The sequence below is a fragment of the Pongo abelii genome, chromosome X (genome assembly GCF_028885655.2).
Source record: "Pongo abelii isolate AG06213 chromosome X, NHGRI_mPonAbe1-v2.0_pri, whole genome shotgun sequence".
Taxonomy (NCBI): Eukaryota; Metazoa; Chordata; class Mammalia; order Primates; family Hominidae; genus Pongo; species Pongo abelii.
The window spans coordinates 141049717-141072690 of record NC_072008.2 but is presented as its reverse complement, the minus strand read 5'-3'; the positions used below and the strand labels follow the sequence as shown (position 1 = coordinate 141072690).

Sequence of the window (22974 nt, the reverse complement as noted above, 5' to 3'; positions counted from 1 at the left end):
ATATACCAGGCTGACGACTCAGCTTTAAAGAACTTACAGGCTTTGCTCTCCAAGCACATGGGCTTGGACCTCACCAAAAAAATCCTCACTCCCCAACCGCCTAGAAAGACTTTGCCCTACCCCTACGGTGCGACCCTGCCTCCTCGACCAGTTAAGCCAGCCACCACATTTCCCACTACCTGCTCCGCTGGGTGCCCCGGGACCCCCTGGCGCACTAATGACCTCCAGGCCTTCTGGGCAGAGCTTGCCAAAGCGCCTGGGCCCTCCCCATGGCTCCGCCCACATCCCGGCTCCTCCTCCCCCGACATGCACTTCCCGCGACGCCTCGGTGCAGCCCCCAGCGAAGCCCCGCGCAGCTTAGCTAACCTCAGCGGAGCGAGCGCGGCGCGATGGACGGTCGGGTGCAGCTGGTGAAGGCCCTCCTGGCCCGGCCCCTCCGGCCCGCGGCGCGTCGCTGGAGGAATCCGATTCCCTTTCCCGAGACGTTTGACGGCGATACCAACCGGCTCCCGGAGTTCATCGTGCAGACGGGCTCCTACATGTTCGTGGACGAGAACACGTTCTCCAACGACGCCCTGAAGGTGACGTTCCTCATCACCCGCCTCACGGGGCCCGCCCTGCAGTGGGTGATCCCCTACATCAAGAAGGAGAGCCCCCTCCTCAGTGATTACCGGGGCTTCCTGGCTGAGATGAAGCGGGTCTTTGGATGGGAGGAGGACGAAGACTTCTAGGCCGGGAGACCCTTGGGCCTTGGGGCGGGTGTTCTGGGGAGGGTCCGCTGTGCCAGTGGCCACCGCTAGGGTCTCCACAGGCGCCCTCCCTCCGCGCCTCCCTCCCCCTCGAGCCGCCGCGATGTCCCCTGCGCTCCTGTCCCCTCCCGCGTAGTGCTTGCCTTTGTTCCAGGAATAGCGCTCCAGGCTCCTGCTGCCGCCCCTGGGCCCCACTCTGGAGCGGGCTGCCTCCGCCCTCGCGCCAGCCCAGCCCCTCCCATGCACATCTGGACGCTGTCCTGCGCTCCAGTTGCACAAAGCTGAGTTCCTGTTACACACCGGACAGACCACTGATAGCCACCGCTGCCAACCCCCCTCCTCCTCACCAGACTTCCAGACGACTACATCATGCTGCCCACAGACCTGCGCTGCCACTGCCATCGCCATCCATCGCATCCCACCGACAGACTGCTGCTTCTAGTGATCTGTACTCACCTCGGAGGTATCTGGGCTGGACACAGCCCCTGGACAATGATCCAGACAGCTGGCTGCCCCTCAAGGGACCTGTTACCTTCAGCGAGACCCATTTCCTCCCCAATCCCAGAGACTTGTTGTGCTCCTGCCACATGGCTGCCAGGGTTCAGTTGTGCCTGGCAGCCAAATCGAGTCTCTCATTTTCTCTTGTGGACCAGTTAGTTTTGCCCAGAATCCATTTCCCTTCTGAATTTGCAGCATTTTCTCAGGTGCTTTTTGATCAACAAAATAACTTGTATCTTCTGCTCAACTCCTTTATACTACCTGGAGAAAAGTATTTTCCATATTTTCAATAAATGTCAGACACTATTGAGAAAGAAACAGAGTCTGAATGAATATGGCACCTTTCCCTCCCTGGTCCTGTAAATGTGGTCCATATCTTGTTCAGAAGCGATATCCCCTGCCATTCAGTGACAGATGTTGACTCCTGCATTATAAAACATCTAAGACAGAGTCCTGTGGTAACCTGGGGGATAGTGTCCCCACTGGTGATCATTCTGTCCCAGATGTTGAATCCTCTAAACCAGTCAGGATTATCCCAAGCCTCTTAGTAAATGAATTGTTACCTCATTTTGGTCAACACTATGTGAGAAGTCAGCCAGCAGGCTCTTGGAAAAGGTATCCTCATTTCCAGAAAGTGGTTTGAAAACACAATTCCCAAATTGTTACAAACCATAAATCCCACACAGATTATTGGTGAACAGCTGTAAAATGTTACTTAACCCATGATTCAGGGAACCAACAGAATTATATAGGTGCTTTTCAAAAACATTTATAAATTCTTGATTATGTAGGTAGTGGGGGGGAAAGGCAGAAATGAGATTATTAATTTAGATACAAACCTGGTTGATGACCTGCAGGACAATAAAACTATATATAAACTTTCCTAATAAGCAGGAAAAAAATCACTTCTTATGGTTTAGCTGCAGTTTAATCTCTTAGATTTATAGTACTGTAAAAAACTTGTGCTTCCTCACCAACTGTTGGTGAACAAAGTTAAACATACTAATCAGGTGAGCCACAGGTAGACTTATCGGACAATGTTCTGGTATGATGTTAAAAGGCTGTGCAATCAACTTTTTGCCCCATTTCTAAATGTTGGTGATTTTCCAGAACACGAAATGGAAGAATGAATCCTACCAGCATTTTTTTCATTGTTTTTCTCTGTCTTTCTTAATCTGAATAGATAAGCTTTTGCCATTTAGTTTAGTCCCTTTTGTGCTGCCATAGCAGAATGCAACAGACTGGATCATTTAAAAAGAACAGAAATTTATTTTCTCATAGTTCTGGAAGCTAAGAAGTCCAAGATCAAGCCACTGGTATCTGGTGAGGGCCTTTTTGCTGAGTCCTCACACAGTAGAAGGTAAAAGGGCAAGAGAGGATGAATGCCAAGTTCATGTGACATGAGTGAAGAGCGATAAACCACTCCTGCAAGCATTTTTATAGTGACATTAATTCATTCATGAGGGCAGAGCTCTCATGACCTAAATAGCTCCCAAAGGGGCACACCTCCCAACATTTTTGCATTGGGGATTACATTTCAACATGAAATTTGGAAGGGACAAAAATATTCAAACCACAGAACCATTTGTGTGCTGTAGTTTGCAGGGCTTTATATGGTGCCAGAGGTACATTTTCTAATAATGTATCTTGATTATGTTTTTGTTCCTCCAAATAATAAAGCCATCAAGTAATTTGCAGTTTAACATATAATAGGGCAAAGTCTTGAAATTGAAGGAAAAATTGAATTGCTTAAAAAAAGCAATTTATTGGCCAGGCACAGTGGCTTACACCTGTAATCCCAGCACTTTAGGAGGCCAAGTTGGGCGGATCACAGGTCAGGAGTTTCAGACCAGCCTGGCCAACATGGTGAAACCCTGTCTCTACTAAAAATACAAAAATTAGCCAGGTGTGGTGGCAGGCGCTTGTAATCCCAGCTACTCGGGAGGCTGAGGCAAGAGAATCACCCGAACCTGGGAGGCAGAGGTTGCAGTGGGCCGAGATTGCGCCACTGCACTCCAGCCTGGGCAACAGAGCAAGACTCTGTCTCAAAAAAAAACCAAAAAACAATTTATTGTTTCATTATTTATAGCATGCTTAAAAAGAACTGAAACTAGATTAATTATGAGATGTCAATTTAAGGTGCTCGTAGTCTGCTTTCTTGGATGAGTAAAAAGGACAGTGTGTTAAGCATATTCACTGTTTGGATTTAAACATAGATTCTGCTGAAGCAGTTGAAGAAGTGTTTAGAAGCAGTTTATGTGATGGAGTAGGCCAGCATATTCCCTGTGATCTGTGTCCACTGGCTCTGGAGGTAGGTAGAATGGGCAGGGACCTTATGGGTAACCTTTGAACAATGTCAGTAACTGTATTAGTTCGTTCTCACAGTGCTATAAAGACACTACCCAAGACTGGGTAACTTACAAAGAAAAGAGGTTTAATTGACTCACAGCTCTGCGTGGCTGGGGAGGCCTCAGGAAACTTACAATCATGGCGGAAGAGGAAGCAGGCACATCTTACATGGCAGCAGGCAAGAGAGAGCATGTGAAGGTGGAACTGTCAAACACTTATAAAACCATCAGATCTTGTGAGAACTCACTCACTATCATGAGAACAGCATAGGGAAAACTGCCCCCATGATCCAATCACCTCCCACTAGGTCCTTCCCTTGACATGTGGAGATTATGGGGATTACAATTTGAAATGAGATTTGAGTGGGGACACAGAGCCAAACCATATCATTCTACACTGACCCCTCCCAAATCTCATGTCATTTTTATATTTCAAAACTGATCATGCCTTCTCAATAGTCTCCCACTGAGTCTTAACTCATTCCAGCATTAACCCAAAAATCCAAGTCCAAAGTCTCATCTGAGACAAGGCACGCTGTTGCGGGAAGTCAGGGACCCCAAACGGAGGGACCGGCTGAAGCCATGGCAGAAGAACGTGGATTGTGAAGTTTCTATGGACATTTATTAGTTCCCCAAATTAATACTTTTGTAATTTCTTATGCCTGTCTTTACTGCAGTCTCTAAACATAAATTGTAAAGATTTCATGGACACTTATCATTTCCCCAATCAATACCCTTGTGATTTCCTATGCCTGTCTTTACTTTAATCTCTTAATCCTGTCAGCCGAGGAAGATGTATATCACTTCAGGATGATGTAATAACTGCATTAACTGCACAAATTGTACAGCATATGTGTTTAAACAATATGAAATCTGGGCACTTTGAAAAAAGAACAAGATAACAGCAATGTTTAGGAAACAAGAGAGATAACCTTAAACTCTGACCACCGGTGAGCCGGGCAGAAGAGAGCCATATTTCTCTTCTTTCAAAAGCAAATGGGAGAAATATCGTTGAATTCTTTTTCTCAGCATGGAACATCCCTGAGGTAGAGAATACACGCCTGGAGGTATAGGCTTATAAACAGCCCCCCCAGGTGCACCTGTCTCTTATGGTTGAGGCTGCAGAGATGAAATAAACTCCAGGCTCCCATAGCACTCCCAGGCTTATTAGGAAGAGGAAATTCCCATCTAATAAATTTTGGTCAGACCGGTTGATCTCAAAACCCTGTCTCCTGATAAGATGTTATCAATGACAGTGGTGCCCAAAACTTCATTAGCAATTTTAATTTCGCTTTGGTCCTGTGGTCCTGTGATCTCGCACTGCCTCCACCCTTGTGATATTCTATTACCCTGTTAAGTACTTGATGTCTGTCACCCACACCTATTCACACACTCCCTCCCCTTTTGAAAATCCCTAATAAAAACTTGCTGGTTTTTGTGGCTTGTGGGGCATCACGGATCCTACCAACGTGTGATGTCTCCCCCACACGCCCAGCTTTAAAATTTCTCTCTTTTGTACTCTGTCCCTTTATTTCTCAAGCCGGCCAACGCTTAGGGAAACAGAAAAGAACCTACGTGATTATCGGGGCAGGTTCCCCAAAAGCACGCACCCTCCACTTAGGAGCCTATAAAATAAAAAGCCAGTTAGTTACTTCCAAGATACAAGGGGGTACAGGCATTGGATAAATGCTTCCATTCCAAATGGGAGAAATTGGCCAAAACAAGGGGGCTACGGGCCCCATGCAAGTCTGAAATCCAGCAGAGCAGTCATTAAATCTTTTTTTTTTTTTTTTTGAGATGAAGTTTCACTCTTGTTGCCCAGGCTGGAGTGCAGTGGTGTGATCTCAGCTCACTGCAACCTCCGATTCCCAGGTTCAAGTAATTCTGCCTCAGCCTGCCAAGTAGCTGGGATTACAGGCATGTACCACTACACCCAGCTAATTTTGTATTTTCAGTAGAGATGGGGTTTCACCATATTGACCAGGCTGGTCTCAAACCCCTGACCTCAGGTGATTCACCTGCCTCGGCCTCCCAAAGTGCTGGGATTACAGGTGTGAGCCACTGCAACTGGCCTAAATCTTAAAGCTCCAAAATAATCTCCTTTTACTCTATGTCTCACAGCCAGGCCATGCAGATGCAAAGAGTGGGCTCCCATGGCCTTGGGCAGCTCCGCCCCTGTAGCTTTGCAGGGTTCAGCCCCTGTGGCTGCTGTCATGGGCTGGCATTGAGTGCCAGTGGCTTTTTCACGCACACAATGCAAGCTGTCAGTGGATCTACCATTCTATGGTCTGGAGGACTATGGCCCTCTTCTCACAGCTCCACTAGGTAATGTCCCAGTGAGGACACTGTGTGGGTGTTCCAACTCCACATTTCCCTTCCACACTTCCCTAGCAGAGGTTCTCCATGCGGGCTCTGCCCTTGCAGCAGACTTCTGCCTGGACATCCAGGCATTTCCATATATCCTCTGAAATCTAGGTAGAAGTTCCCAATCCTCAATTCTTGAATTCTGTGCACCTGCAAGCACAACACCATGTGGAAGCTGCCAAGGATTGGGGCTTGCACGGTCTGAAGCAATGGCCTGAGCTGTACCTTGGGCCCTTTTAGCCATGGCTGAAGCTGGAGTGGCAGGGACTCAGGGCACCAAGTCCCTAGGCTGCACACAGCCGGGGTGGGGGGCCCTCCCAGGCCACAAAACCATTTTTTCTTCCTTGGCCTCCACGCCTATGATGGGAGGGTCTGCTGTGAAGATCTCTGATGTGCCCTGGAGACATTTTCCCCATTGTCTTGGTGATTAACATTCAGTCCTCATTACTTAAGCAAATTTCTTCAGCAGGTTTGAATTTCTCCCCAGAAAATGGGTTTTTCTTTTCTACCACATGGTCAGGCTGCAAATTTTCCAAACTTTTATGCTCTGCTTCCCTTTTAAACATAAGTTCCAATTTCAGATCATCTCTCTCAAGCTCAAAGTTCCACAGATTTCTAGGGCAGGGGCAAAATGCTGCCAGTCTCTTTCCTATAGCATAACAAGGATGACCTTTGCTCCAGTTCCCAATAAGTTCCTCATCTCCATCTGAGACCACCTCAACCTAGACTTTATTGCCCATATCACTAGCAGTATTTTGGTCAAAACCATTCGACAAGTCTGTACTAAGTTCCAAACATTCCCACATCTTCTTATCTTCTTCTGAGCCCTCCAAACTGTTCCAACCTTTGCCTGTTACCCAGTTCCAAAGTTGCTTCCACATTTTCTGGTATCTTTATAGCAGTACTCAACTCTAATGGTACCAATTTACTGTATTTGTCTGTTTTCACACTGCTATAAAGATACTATCCAAGACTGAGTAACTTACAAAGGAAAGAGGTTTAATTGACTCACAGTTCTTCGTGACTGGGAAGGCCTCAGGAAACTTACAATCATGGCAGAAGAGGAAGCAGGCACATGTTACATGGCAGCAAGCAAGAGAGAGCATGTGAAGGTGGAACTGTCAAACACTTTTACAGCCATCAGATCTTGTGAAAACTCACTATCACAAGAACAGCATGGGGGAAACCGCCCCCATGATCCAATTATCTCCCACCATGTCCCTCCCTTGACACATGGGGATTATGGGGATTACAATTTGAGATGAGATTTGAATGGGGACACAGAGCCAAATCATATCAGTAACCCCATAGCCCCCTCAACAACAATGCCTCAGCAGTTTTCTTCCTTCTGGCAGAATGGCTCTGTCAGGGAATTGTTCCTTGGTCTACACTAGTTCTATCATTACAAGTCTTCTTTCATGCTATAAATATCTTGGGGAGGATAACAGTTCACAAGAATGAATCATGAACATCTTTGCAAGATTTCGTAAACAGACAGAAGTAATGGAATTTGTAAGAGGAGAAGAGAGCTTCTTTCTCATTATTGTCTTACTCAGTTTGGGCTGCTATAATAAATTATCATAGACTGGGTGGCTTAAACAACAAACATTTATTTCTGACAGTTCTGAGGATTGGAAAGTCCAAGATCAAGGTGTTGGTAGATCTGGTATCTCGTGAGGGCCCTCTTCTTGGTTTGTAGACCACCTTGTTGCTGTGTCATCTAACATAGCAGAGAAAGAACACTCTAATCTCTTTCTTATAAGGCAGTGGTCCCCAACCTTTTTGGCACCAGGAGCCAGTTTAGCAGAAGACAATTTTTCCACAAACTGGGCTGGGAGATGGTTTAAGGATGAATCATTCAAGCACGGTACATTTATTGTGCACTTTATTTCTATTATTATTACATTGTAATATATAATGAAATAATTATACAACTCACCATAATGTAGAATCAGTGGGAGCCCTGAGCTTGTTTTCCTGCAACTAGATGGTCGCATCTGGGGATGATGGGAGACAGTGACAGATCATCAGACATTACATTCTCATAAGGAGAGCACAACCTAGATCCCTCGCATGTGCAGTTCACAATAGAGTTTGCACTGCCATGAGAATCTAATGCCGTCACTGATCTGACAGGAGGTAGAGCTCAGGCAGCAATGTGGGCCATGGGGAGTGGCTGTAAAAATAGATGAAGCTTCACTCACTTGCCCAGTGCTCACCTCCTGATGTGCCACCAGGTTCCTAACAGGCCACAGAGCAGTATGGGGAGGGCAAGGGGTTGGGGACCCCTATTATGAGGGCATTAATCCCAACATGGGTGCCCCACCCTCATGACCTCATCTAAAATTAATTAGCTCACAAAGGCCCCAACTCCAAATACCATCATATTGGGAGTTAAGGTTTCAATATATGAATTTGGGAGTAGGCGAAAAACATAAATATCAGTCCATAGCAATCACTTTGCATTCTTATCACTTGTTATTTTTCTTGGTTTGTCTTTCTTACTTCCTTCTTAGCAATGTATTCTATCCCCTACCATGAAGCTACATCTCCAAAGTGAATACAAAAGGACAATGCATATAAGAGGCATGAGAGAGAAAATGTAATTCACCCTTTTTTTGGTGGTTGGGGCCATTATTGTCCTGAAGCCTATAATTAAGATAAATGTCCACAAATCTTGTGACACACATGCACAAAAATTGAATATGGGAAATATAGGCACAGAGGGGACATTGTGGCTTTTGAGTGGTTTAGTGTCCTGAGACTTTGGGTTCCAGGGCAATCCTGGTGGAGAGAACTTGTGTAATAAGAGGCTTGAAAGTACAAGTCTCAAATTGTTACAAACTAATTTTCACACAGCTTTTTGGTAAATACCTATCGGTGTTTATTTAACTCATTGTTCAGGGAGTCAGCAGAATGACAGTTAGTTCAAAAATCATGTAAAGATCTTTCAGGGAAGGAATGTAGTAATAAGATTAATTTAGGAACAAACTTGGCCAATGTCCAGAAAAATATCACTCCTTAACCATATTTCTACAAGTTAACATCTTAAATCTACAATATTGTATTTTAAAAAGTATTCTCCATAATCAATTGTTGGTCAAAGTTAAATATCCAGATAGACTCAGATGATCTCAGGTAGGGTTATTAGAAAACTCCCTGCCCTGATATGAGAATGTTGTGCAGTCATCTTTTTGCCTCATTTCCATTTTGGGTGATTTTTCCAGAAAAGTGGAAGGATTAATATATATCACACTGGTATAGCTTTACTTTTTTGTCTTTTTGTTTAACAAGTAAGCTTTGCTATCCATTAATTCTGTGCCCTGTGATTTGCTGGGATGTAAATAAACTAGAGCTATATTATGTGCACTAAGACTATGAAATTTTATTAATTCAGTAGTTTTTCTATGTTAATATAGCAAAGTCCTGTTGAAGTTAATTGAACAATTTGAATTATTTGAAAAAGAAAGTTGTTTGTTTTTTTTTTTATATCATCTACTGGTTTGTTAAAACAGTTGAAACTGGGCCAGTAGTGGGGCCAGTTCAATGCACAGGAATCTCTTTTCCTTGATGATAGAGAGGAATCATTGGATCAAGCCAGAGTCACAGTGATACCTATACCTGACCATACCTATCCCCGAGGAGCAAGCCCTCTTGGACTCACCATGGCAGCCATTGTCTGATTTGTGATTGGGTCAACAAGTAGCTGCCCACCTCAGACCCCTGAGTGGAAGCCCTGAACACTCCATCCTTTTTCATACAAACCTCTGGACCATTCTTCTGCTGAGGGCAGAGTGGGCCCCTTAGTAGGAGGTGAAGGAGGTCCTCCTGCTCACCTTCCAGTGGAATGAGGGCTTGGGCCTTGTCAATATCTGATTAGAAATGTACTATGTGGTCATTGTAGAAATCTGGGAATATGTAGAATAATACCAAATGGAAAAGGAATGTCACCCATGAGAACCAATTTAACATGTTATTTGTTTCCGTTCAAGAGTTGTCTATATAGCTCTTAAGTTATATAATTATAATCATATACAGTTGTGGATCCACCTATTTTCAGTTATTTTATATCATGAACCATAACTTAGTACAGCATTTAAGAAAACCTAATTTCAATGCCTGTATAATACATATGTACCATAATATATCTAATCTCTTTCTTTGTGATCGATGACTGCCCAAATTATTTTGTTATTATAAGTAATGCTCTGATTACCATTTTTAAGCGTAAATCTTCATATGTTTTTGTGTTTATTTCTTTAGGTGACAGTGTTGAAATGGAGTTATTATACAAAATGTATGAACATTTTGAGACTCTGAATACATTTTGGGAAACTGCTTTACAAAATGCATCTATTAATTTTTACTCCCACTAGTAGACCATGAGACGGCCCCCCTCACTGCACTACATCACTCTTCATCTTTTCTCATTCTTTAAATTGATAGACCAAAAAAGAATTTTTAATGATTTCTTCCATTTGACTTCTATGATTATTACTTTAAGGTTGAACCATGTTCATACGTTTGTTGTTCATTTGTTTTCCATCTCCCCTAAGTTGGCTGATCAAATAATATTCCCACATTTCTTTCAGGGTTGGAGTGTCTTCCAGGTGATTTTTATAAGCTTCTTATTTATGAAGTTTATTAACCCTCAGTGATGTTATAGCAGGTATATTCTCAATTTTGTTTTTTAAATTTTGAGTTTTTACATGTTTAAATAATTTATATTGCTGCTATGCAAGAGAAGGTAATATTCCCATGATATTTTTTGCTGTTTCCTCATGTTTCATTTTTATGCTTACATTTTAAAATTCATTTGTAATTTATTATTTAACTTATTTATCTATAATTTTTTTAATCTAAATGCACTTTTCAAGAAACACTGGGAGATTTTTTTAACAGATCTTTCATTGAATGGTTTCTATTGATTTGTGAAGGCTGGGTGGTCATGTGTTTCCTTTTGTGTTTTATGGCCCTTTTCTGAGCTGCTGTGGCTCTTAGCTCCTCTGCACACTTCACCTTTCCTGGCACCCAATGTTCTGCCCTGTGATAGAGGTACTTCTGGTGATAAAATTGGAGACACTACACCCAGATATGGTAGTGAGTTCCACCTGCCACAGCTGAAAGCTATAGCTCCAAACTTAGTCCACCCCCAGGGAGGTGGAATACTTAACTATCTGACCCATTGAACCTATATGGCATCTGTATCAGGCCAATAAGCAGTGTGGGTAATACCTCATCACCTTGTCATACAAGCCTGAAAGATTATAATGCTCTGAATATCATGAGTCCAACTCTAGTTATGAATAACAGAGTCAATCCTAGCCTAGAAGCAGACATCTGGTATAAACTGTGATTAGCCACCTTGCTCTCACCTTTGTCTCTCTTCCTGTTGCTAGCAGACTTTTTACTTGATGTCATGATCTAGGCCTAATGTTTACAGATTTGTCCTTTTGGATTGAATACCAGCCCACTTCTTTGGATACTGTTTTGTATTACTTCCCCTAATCCTTTGGGACTTGAACACCCATTAGAAACAACCAACTCATGAAGTGCCTGCATGTGAGATTTAACCTTACCCAATTCCTCTTTCCCAAAAGAGGAGGGTGGTGTAGAGATTAGCCAGAGAACAGTATTTGCTATCCTTTGACAGCAACTGGCAAGAGCAGTAAGCAGATGGCATCCTCAGACTGGACATTGTAGGAGACACTGACCATTAGAATGAGCATACTCTTGGAGAGTGGAAAACAATTGTCTCAGGAGTGACACTAAGACATTGTGGTGCACTGAGAAGTCCATGCCTTCTGAACAATTACCCTGATGAAAAGGAGAGAGTATTTTGGTGCAAGTCACAGTGAGGTCTTTCCCAGCAGTAGCCATAGCTTCAGGACAGTGAACAGGTCATGGCCTCCAAAGTACCACTCTATTGGAGAGCAGAGTGTCATCACTTCAGCATTAAAACTGACCCTTCAAACTGAAAACACTCTTTCTGACCCTAAGGGCAGCACTGTCTAATCAGAAACATCCAGAATAATGTTTGACCAAATATCTTGCATACTATGGCCAAGCCAAGTTGAAACATAAAATGAATCATCACAAGTCCACCCCTTATCAAATTGACACCCATATCCATCTTCTTAAACCATACTTAATCTCCAAATAAATACAATAACAAGGTCATAATTCTGCCTAATGTGATACCACTGTCCTGTGTACAACCAAAAGTGTACTAACCCCTTCCCTAGAAGACGAAATAAATCCCTTGAGTGATGTTTACTCCTCTCCTCAATATTCCACAACTTAAGTACTATGACATAAAATTAATAATACTTAAATTCCATTACATAAAGTCAGTATATCTTATGTTATATGATAAGGGAATAAGAGAGGAAAGAAAGATACACACTAAAACACATAAAAATGTGTTCATAGTAAAATAAAGAGGAAATACTCATGACAATTACAGTTCTTGTTTCTGTAATTGATCATGTGATTGTATTCTTCTTCCACTACCCATTCTGTATACCCTTTGCCCTCAGCAAGCACCTCAGCTGGTCATGGTTCTTTACCTAGTGGGGTGACCCAAACCTTCATTCCTGAAGGTTCCAGGACATTAGTAGTCCTTTCTGGATTGGGTTGTTGTACCCTTCTATTGACCTTAATCACAAGGCATGATAATATTGAGATGACCTAAGGGATCTCCTATATTCCAGACTATTCTTCCTTACCTCAATTGTGGAGTTGTAGTAATATTTCCTCTTGATAAGATCAGTCACCCCAGTCAGCACTGTAACTTCTTTCTTTGCCTGCTGATTCAGAGGCATGAGGAACCCAAAGTGGCCAGGTGGCAGTCTTAACTTCCAGTTCAGTGGAATTGTGTCTTCTGGTGGAAGCATTCCTCCCTCTGGAACCAAGAACTCCAGTCCAGTAGACCATAAAGTCACAGAAATAGGAAGCAAAAATTTTGCTAGTGGGTCTCTAGACCCTGGGCCCATAAATCGTGACTATGGGAGAAACAACCCTACATATTGGATACTGATTCAGAGCATATACAGCCTTCTGAAGAACCTTTCCCCAGCCCTGCAAGGTACTGTCACCTAGGTGGTGCTGTAACTGAGCATTCAAAAGGCCTTTCCATCATTCCATCAAGCCAGCTGCTTCAGAATGTTGGGGAATGTGGTAAGACCAGTGAATTCCATGATCATGGGCCAATTGCCCTACTTCTTTTACTGTGAAATGATTTCTTTGGTCAGAAGCAATGCTGTGTGGAATACCATGACATAAGGCACTCTCTAAGTCTGTGAATGGTAGTTTTGGCAGAAGCATTGCATGAAGGGAAGACAAATCCATCCAGAGTATCTATTCCAGTAAGAACAGAACCCTGCTCCTCTGTGATAGAAGCAGTCCAATGTAATCAAACTGCCACCTGGTAGCTGGCTTATCACCCCAGAGTATGGTGCCATATAGGGACTCAGTGTTGATCTCTGCTGCTGGAAGATTGGACACTCAGTGGTAGCCACAGCCAGGTGGGCCTTGGTGAGTAGAATTCCATGTTGCTGAGCTCATGTATAACCTTCATCCCTGCCATCATGGCAATTTTGTTCATGAACCCACTGGGCAGTGAGTGACAGGAGTGGCTGAGGATAGAGGCTGACTAGTATCCATAGAACAGGTCATCCTATCCACTTGATTATTAAAAGCCTTCTCTGCTGAGGTCACCCTTTGGTAAGCATTCACATAGGACACATATATTGTCACATTTTTGGCTCACTCTGTGAGGTCTATCTACATACCTCTTCCCCAAATTTCTTTGTTACCAGTTTTCTTGTCATGTTCCTTCCAAGTCCCTGACTATCCAGGCAAAACACATCACAGCCCATGTATCAGTATCTGATCACATGCCTGACCATTTCTCCTTTTACCCCAGCTTCTATCTCTGGTCATATAAGGAAGGCAAGTCCTACTCTACCAGTTGAAGGAGAAGGCAAGGGACTAAGCTTGGTTTATTAGTGGATTGGCCCAGTATGAGGGCCAAACCAGAACTGAAACTGAATGCCAGTATAGCTATACTTGGCATGTTTTTTGTTTTTGTTTTTGTTTTGTTTTGTTTTTTATACAAGGTATTGCTCTGTCACCACCCAGGCTGGGGTGCAATGACTTAATCATAGCTCACTGCACTCTCGAACTCCTGGGCTCAAGTGACCCTCCTGCCTCAGCCTCCTGAGTAGCTAGGACCACAGGTGTGTATCAGCACACCCAGCTAATTATTTTTATTTTTTGTACAGACAGGTTCTCACTATGTTGACCCAAGCTGGTCTTGAACTCCTGGATTCAAGCAATCCTCCTGCCTTAGCCTCCCAAAGCACTGGGATTACAGGCATAAGCCACCACACCTGGCCTTCTTGGAGTATTCTTGATAGTCAGTGGAGCACTAAAATCTTTCCAATGGGCAGAGCTGTGAGCAGTGGACCTGGCCATCCTCTATATAGAAGGAAAATTGGCTTGAGGTGAGAATATATACAGACTTATGGTCATTAAATAATGACCTTGCTCTCTGGTCTGGAAGGAAAAAGACCAGAAGGACAGAAACAAAGATTTTGGGGGTAGAAGAATATAAATAGATATAAGGGAGTTGGCACGGAGAGTAAAGTTTTTTTTTAATTGCACATTAATGTGCATCAGAAAGCATACATACACCGTGGAAGAAGCACTGAACTACTGAGTAGACAAAATGATTCAGCCAATGGATGTTATTCAGCATTCATGATTAGTCACCCCAGAAATGGCATGAAGATGTGTGAAAGGAGTTGATATGCTGACCAAGAGAGAAGTTACGCATATACCCAACAGTTTGGAATTCCACTTACCAAGGCTAATATAGTTACTATTGCCTATGAGTTTACAACCTTCCTGCAACCGAGACCTGTGCTAAGCCACCAATATATCACAATTTCCAATAAGCTACTTGGTGGCAAATTGCTTATATTGGGCCCCTTCCATACTAAAAGGGCTAAGAGTTTGCCCACACAGGAATAGATATGTATTTTCAGAACAGGTTTGCCTTTTCTCCCCCTCACAGTCTCAGCACTGTCTGGAATCTTATAGAATGCATGATCCACAGGCACGGAAGTCCACATAGCATGGCATCTAACCCAGGGACCGACTTCACAAAGAAGGAGCTGTGGGAGTGCTCCTGAAACTATAGGATCTGCTGGTCATATAACCTATGACACTATACAGAAAGAAGCTATAATCATAGCATGTTCTGATAGTCTTCTAAAGACATAGCTAAAGTGTGATCTCAGAAGAAATACTCTGCAAGGATGGAGTGGCATCCTTTGGACCTAGCAGATGTGTTAAATCAGAGAACTCTATACAGTGCTGTGTCATCAATAGTAATAATACATAGGTACAAAAACCAAAAGGTGGATGCAGGAGTAGCCCTATTTATCAGTACTCCAAATGATACACTGGAGTAAACTTTATCCCGCATCCCAACAACTCATAGCTATGCAAAGTTAGAGGTCCTTTTCCTCAAGGGAGTGCAGTTTTGCCAGGGGACACAGCAAGTGTCCCTTTGAACTATAAGCTACAACTATCACCTGGGCACTTAAGACTTCTTGTTTCCCTGGACCAGCAGGTGAAAAGGGTCAATTACTAGCAGGGGTAATTGACCTTAATCAGCAGGAAGAAGTTAAGTTGCCCTTATACAATTGGTACAAAAAGAAAAATGGGTAGAACTCAGGTAAATCACTCGGGCATCCTGTGGTACACCCTTGCTCAATTTTAACTGCGTATTTGCAGCCACTCTGGGCTGAGGATAGGGTTGTTAAGGGCTCAGACCCTTAAAGAATGAAGATTTGGGTCTCATCACTAGGTAAACCACCAAGACTTGCAAGGTGAGTACACTGGTCAGGGTTCTCCTGAGAAACAGAACCAATAGGAGATAGATTAGATGGATGGATGGATGGATGGATGGATGGATGGATGGATGGATGGATGGATGGATGGATGGATAGATGATTGATAGATACATAGACAGAGATTTATTAGGAAATAACTGTGGAAGTTAAGTCTCACGATCTGCCATCTGTTAGCTGGAGAACCAGGAAAGCCAGTGGCATGGCTCAGTCCAAGCCCGAAGGCCTAAAAACCAGGGGAGCCAGTGGTGTGACTCTCAGTCCAAGGTCAAAGGCCTAAGAAGCTGAGGAGCTACTGGTGCAAATCTCAGGGCAGGAGAAGATGGGCATCCCAGCTTCAGAAGACAGAGAGAGCAAATTAACCTTTTCTCTGCCTTTATGTTCTATCCAGGCCCTCAGCAGATCAGATGGTACCTGCCCACATTGGGTGAAGGTAGATCTTCCTTACTCAGTCCACTGATTCAAATGCCTATCTCTTCCAAAAACACTGTCACAGGCACACCCAGAAATAATGCTTTACCAGCTACTTGGTATCCCTTACCCCAGTCAGGTTGACATCTGAAATTAATCATCACAGTGATATCTAAAAATGATGGAATTTTGGAATGGATATTAGAGGAAGAAAAGAATGAGTAGCAAATTATGGCCTGGAGACCAATTACAGTGGCAGGGGCTGGGATTCATTATACTAATCTATGTCTTTTAAGTTTCTTCTCAGGTAAAAAAGGCCATAGAAACCATGAAGTAGATGTTCCCCTAACCTGCATGGATATTTGTGCTGTACAAGGGGTAAACAGGTAGCCAGGGAAGTGTGTCATTCAGGTCTCTCAAGACAAACTTCTATGAGGATGACAGTGAGCAGCCACCTTTCAGCTGCTGCACTTTTATACCGAATGCAGTGTTTACACTGAAGTCATGCTCTCCTCAGCTCCTACCAGCCAGTGACTGAGCAGAGCAGGAGTACAAAAGCCAGGACAGGACATTCCTGTCTGACACAGAACTTCAATAACAGATAGTCCACTCTGGATTCCCTATCAGCTGGAATGAGATTTTCTCAGACTAGTACTGCAGACTGAAGCTCTTCCCTCCTTCCCTTTTTCCTTTCATAGGTATCAGACCTGCGCCATGGTCTGCTCTACCTTTCCCTTCTCCCCTTCTCCTTTATCCTCCACAGGTGTTTTCCCCAAGAAAGCCCTCGAATGTCTAATTCCTTCTTGGCATCTGGTTGTTGGAGGATCTAAAATCACGAAAGACAAAAATTACAAACTGGACTTCATATAAATGAAAATGTTACTTTTCAAAAGATAACTTTCAAAAAATTGAAAAGCAAGGTACACTGTTAGAGAAAACATTTGACACACATGTATATGACAAAGGATTGGTAACCAGAATATATAAAGACCCACTATAACTTAGTAAGAAAAAGAAAAAATGACACAATTTTTAAAATGGATCACTTGAACAGATTCTTCATGAAAGAAAATATACAAATGGACCATAAGGGCATGAAAAATATGCTTAATGTTACTATTCATCAAAGAAATAAAAATTTCCACCCCAGGTGAACCTTAAAACACAAATCTGATCAAATCAGTCCCCCATCCAATATCTTTCCATTGTTCTCCACTGAGTATAGGATAATTGATATATGCCTTAGCACAACAAACGTGACCCATTATGATGTCGCATTCCATCTATGCCATCTCAACTCCTACCATGTCCTTTTCCTAACTTTTATATGATTAACCATACTCTCTCATTCTTCTGTATCTCAGATAGAGGTGGCCTCTTAGATTGGAGTCAAATCTCAACTCATTTGCCACTTCCTCTATTGAGATGCTCCCTGCCTCATGTAGGTAAGATTTAAATGTTCTTTCTCCTGTGTTCCCACTCTGCCATATACAGGCCTCCAGTCATTACCATCCTAAAAAAATAACAAAATTATTGTTGTTATTATAGTTACAGTACATCCCATCTATTTAATGATCGGAACTCGATATTCATTATCTTACCGAATGTCCATAAGGACCCCAATATATAGGTGTTATTTGACCCACTTTACATATAAGAAAATAGTGGCTTAGGAAGGTTAAGGAATTTATATAATGTCATATGATGGTGTAACCAAGCATGGTCTCAAGTCCTTCTTAATCAAATCCAAAGCTGAGTCTCTACATACATATATTTCCACTACAGCCAAATTTACAGTAAATTCCTTAAAGGCCTGGACCACAATTCTGCAATGATGTAACAACAGTTCATAGTACAGTACCTGGAACATAGGAAGTACTTAATAAATGATAACTGATGATGAATGATTGAATCAGTCAAATAATCAAGGTTTGCGGAGAAGATTAAAGGAAATGACATATGAATTGTGAAAGAAAATACTAAACTAGGCATTATAATTATGTAATGTTAACCAATTAAGACATAGAACCTGATCATTAGAGAGCTGAATGCACCAATGTAATTCACCACCAATATAATAATTTCTCAACTTTCAATATGTTGTTGTGAAAACATTTATCTGTATTGCTAGCACCCTCTTGTGTCTCTATGTCATCATTTCGTATAAAGATTTTGGAATATATGAGAAATTATTAGAACAATTTATAACTCCAAAATGTTATCCAGGTCCCAAGACAAAACATATAGATCTACTTATTAGGAGACACTTCTGAGGAAAAGGAGAGGATTGAAGAGGGAGTATGCTGACTCGTCATTTCTGAAAAGCTGTGCAGGATGGACCAGAAAAAAAAAAAGTTGTATACATGCTAATGGGGCCAATACAAGGGTTAATGCGCTGAACTGCACTGACATTAATTTTCTCTCTTCCTTTCCCTCCCTCCCTCTACCTCTCTCCTCTCATAGACCTGCTGCACTAAAAGCAGCCAAGGGCTTCTTCCTTTTTAAAGGGAAGTGAATTCCCTCACACCTTCCACCCATTTCAGAGTGAAATGACATACAGGATCTAGAATAAAGGAGGTCATATGGACAGACCAGGCCAGAGTGTTTTTCTTCTTGAAGACACTGATACAAACAGGGCACCTGTCATGGGCTGAACTGTGCAACCCCCAAAAGGATATGGTAGAGTCCTAACCCCCATTACCTCTGAAAATGACTTTATTTGGAGATAAGGTTTTGTCAGAGGTAATCAGGTTAAAATAAGGCTATTAGGACAGGCCCTGAACCAATATGACAAGTATTCTTATAAAAAGGGAAATTTTGACACAGATCCAGACATGAATAGAGGGAAGATGATGTGAAGAGAAAGACTCGGAGAAAGAGCTTGAACAGATCCTTCCCTCGCAGCCCTCAGAAACAACCAATCCTGCTGGCACCTTGATTTTGGACTTCTCACTTCCAGAACTAAGGCAATCAGTTTCTGTTGTTTAAGCCACTTAGTGTGTAGTATTTTGTATGTCAGCCCAGGAAAACTGATAGAAGACCATACATGTGGTCTTGCTTTGTGGAAGAGGGAAACCTCTCAGGGTTGTAAATCTACCCAAATTTTGATGATGCCTGAATAAAGTTCCTCCGTAAATTACAGTCAAACTTCTATCAATAGGTTCCCATGTTGTAAGGTGAGCACTCCTTCAGATTACAAAGTTACTATACTATCCAACAATGTAATCCTTGCCTCACTGCAAGTGTCTCCTCCAAGCACAGAAACCATTTGAGTCTACTGATATCTTCTGCTTCCCAGATATGGCTCCCTGGCTAAGATTGAATAGGAAATGCGGAAGAGGAACCAAAATGACAACTGCAAGGGCTGAGACTGCAAACTAATGAAAAACACCTCCTTTCACCCCTTACAAATGTGATTTCTTCTATCCCTTTACATCGTAATCTTATAAAGATGTTCATGATTGATTTTTGTGAACTATTACCCACCCCAAGATATTTGTAGCATGGAAGAGGACTTGGAATGATAGAACTAGTGTAGACCAAGGAATGACTCCCTGACAGAACCATTCTGCCAGGAGGAAGAAAACTGCTGGGGCATTGTTGTTGAGGGAGGTAGGGGGTTATTGACATTGTTCAAAAGTTACCCCGAAGGTCCCCGCCCATTCTACCTACCTCCAGAGCCAGTGGACACAGATCAACAGGGAATGCTGGCCTACTCCATCATGTAAACTGCTTCCACACACTTTTGCAACTGCTTCAGCAGAATCTATGTTTAAAACCAAAGAATGAATATGCTTAACACACTGTCCTTTATACCCATCCAGGAAAGCAGACTACCAGCACCTTGAATTGACGCCTCATAATTAATCTAGTTTCAGTTGTTTTAAGAGCCCTGTAAATCATAAAAACTTCATTTTATTAAGCAATAAAAATTTTTCCTCTGACTTGAAGACTTTGACCTATTACAAGCCAAACTCCAACCTAATGATTTTTTTTTTAATTTGGGAAAACAAGAGCATAATCAGATACATACTGTAAATAATGTATCTTCCATTCCAACTACAGCCCTGCAAACTATAGCACATAAATGACAAAAACTGTTCATATGAAGAGAGAGAGGGGAAAAATAGTGAAAAAACACTGGTGTGATTCAATCCTTTATCCCATGTTCTAGAAAAATCACAAAAACTTAGAAATGAGGCAAAAAGTTGCTTGCACAACTGCGATGGTTAATTTTACACCTTATCACGATGGGGTCATAGGGCACACAGATATTTGGTCAAACATTATTCTGGGTGTGTCTGTGAGAGTGGGGCTAAGATTAACATTTGAATCAGTAGACTGAATAAAGCAGATTGCCCTCCCCTCATCCAATCAGTTGATGGCCTGAAGAGAACAAAAAGGATGATTCTCCCACTAGTAAGAGAGAACTCCTCTTGCTTGACTGCTCTGAGCTGAAACATCTGTTCTCCTTGCCTTCTGACTTGAGCTGAAACATCTGCTCTTCTTGGGTCTTGAGCCTGCCAGGTTTCAGACTGAAACATATACTATTGGCTCACCTGATTCTCAGGCCTTTGGACTCAGACTGGACATCAGCTCTTCTGGGGCTCCAGCTTGCTGACCAGATCTTAAGACTTCTTATGCATCTTAAGCATCCATGATCTTAAGCATCAGATCTTAAGCATCCATGATCTTAAGCACCAGATCTTAAGCATCCATGATCATGAGAACCAAGTCCGTATAATAAATATACAACAGAAGATATAAATACATATATCTATATCTATATATCCTATTGATTGTTTCTCTGCAGAACCCAAATACAACCTTTTAATATCACATTGGAGCACTGTCTTATAACCCCAACCGTAGAACATCTGACTCTATCAGGATATTTAACTTTGACCAAGAATTAATGAGGGAGCAAAGGCTTTTTACAGCAAAATACATTTAGAAGTTAACCCAGGCCAGGCATGGTGGCTCATACCTGTAATCTCAGCACGTTGGGAGGCTGAGGCAAGTGGATCACCTGAGGTCAGGAGTTCGAGATCAGCCTGGCCAACATGGTGAAACCCCATCTCTACTAAAAGTTCAAAAATTAGCCAGGTGTGGGGGGTGCATGCCTATAATCCCAGCTACTCGGGAGACTGAGGCAGGAAAATCACTTGAACCTGGGAGGCACAGGTTGCAGTGAGTGAAGATCACGTCACTGCACTCCAGCCTGGGCAACAGAGCGAGACTCCATCTGAAAAAAAAAAAAAGAAAAGAATTTAACCCAAATAATAAAAAGGAATGATGATTTATTTTCTGTCCGTTAAAGGTTATAATTTTACTTACCTGCAGATTACCAACCAGGCTTCTACCTAAATTAGTCATAGTTTTGTATACCTTATTCCACTGGCTCCACACATCAAAGCAATATAAATGTAAATGCTTTTTCTGAAGTACCTAAGCCATTCTGCTGGTTCCCTGAATAATGGGGTAAATAATACTTTGATAGCTGCTCACCACAGATGTGTGAGATTTATGTTCTGTTGCAATTTGGGATTTGTGCTTTCTAGCCATTTTTTGAAAATAAGGAAACCTTTTTCAAAAAATTTTTCCACAGTTCTTCACATCACCTTGGCCAAAATCAGATCAAGGTCTACTTTGAAAGGGGCATGAAACTGACTGGTTTAGAAGAGTTTTCATTTGGCATTAGATGGTTGCCATTAAGGTCTCCATCTCTAGGACACCACAGGACTCAATCTTTTGTTTTTATAATGGAAGAGTCAACTTCAGCCATAGCATGACAGGGCACATAGCGTTTGAACAAGATATGGACCCCATTTACAGAACCAGGGAGGGAAAGGTGCCATATTCATTGAGATTCCATTTCTTTTTTAATAATGTCTGACATTTATTGAAAATAAGGAAAAGACCCTTGTACAGGTAGTGTATTAGAGCAGGGCAGGGAGCAGGGGTTACTGTGTTGAACAAAAGGCACCCATCAGAGAGACAGCTGCAAATTCAGAAGAAAACAGGATTCTAGGCAAAACTAACTGGTCCACAGGGAAAAATGAGAGATTCGATTTGGTTGCCAGGCACACCTAAGCCCTGACAGCCACGTGGCAGAAGCACAAGAGGTCTCTGGGGATGGGGAGGAAACGGGTCTCCCTGAAGATGACAGGCCCCTTGGGGGGTGGCCAGCAGTCTGATCATTGTCCAGGGGCTATGGCCAGCTCAGATACCTCCTAGGTGAGTCCAGATCACTAGGAGCAGCAGTCTTGTTGGTGGGATGCGATGGATGGCGATGGTCTGTGGGCAGAATGATGTGATCGTCTGGCAGTCTGGCAGTCTGAAGGAGTGGAGGGGGGTTGGCAGCGGCGACTGTGGGTGGTCTGTCCAGTGTGTAACAGGAACCCAGCTTTGTGCAGCGCCTGCGCGAGCTCCACCCACAAAGCCCAGTTGTCGCCAGTGCACGGGAGAGTCACCAGGCACACAAAAGCAAAGGGACCAACGCCGGGGCGGACCTAACGCAGTTGAGGAGGCGGAGTCGGATCAAAGGAGCGGGGCCGATATTTCCTACGCTGTGCAGGGAGGGGAGGCTGGGAGCAGGGGAGGAGCCCAGGGCTGCTGGTGTGCATGCGGAGGTGGAGCCCACTGCTGGTGGAGAGCAGAAGTTTCATGTTCTGAATGTTGATG

At 42.9% G+C, this 22974-nt stretch overlaps 1 protein-coding gene and 1 long non-coding RNA gene across 3 annotated transcripts; one reads left to right on the top strand and one right to left on the bottom strand.

Moving 5' to 3' along the window:
- The first annotated feature begins 288 nt into the window (after positions 1-288).
- RTL8B (retrotransposon Gag like 8B) lies at positions 289-1565 on the top strand. The gene has a single exon (XM_002832134.4). It carries the CDS (start codon positions 390-392, stop codon positions 729-731), a length of 342 nt encoding a protein of 113 aa, XP_002832180.3. The 5' UTR covers positions 289-389; the 3' UTR covers positions 732-1565.
- A 3904-nt stretch (positions 1566-5469) lies between these two features.
- Positions 5470-22737, bottom strand: LOC129053066 (uncharacterized). 2 transcript variants are annotated; one of them, XR_008518190.1, is made up of 6 exons: positions 22521-22737; positions 20850-21535; positions 19963-20056; positions 12688-12863; positions 7899-7956; positions 5470-7679 (listed from the first exon to the last, which is right to left on the bottom strand). It is a non-coding gene; the product is annotated as an uncharacterized LOC129053066 (long non-coding RNA). The 2 variants fall into 2 exon arrangements; XR_010139065.1 differs by having other exon boundaries at positions 21278-21535.
- Positions 22738-22974: the final 237 nt, after the last annotated feature.

Coding starts and splice junctions, on each gene's coding strand:
- RTL8B (XM_002832134.4), top strand. CDS start 390: ATGGACGGTCGGGTGCAGCTGGTGAAGGCCCTCCTGGCCCGGCCCCTC.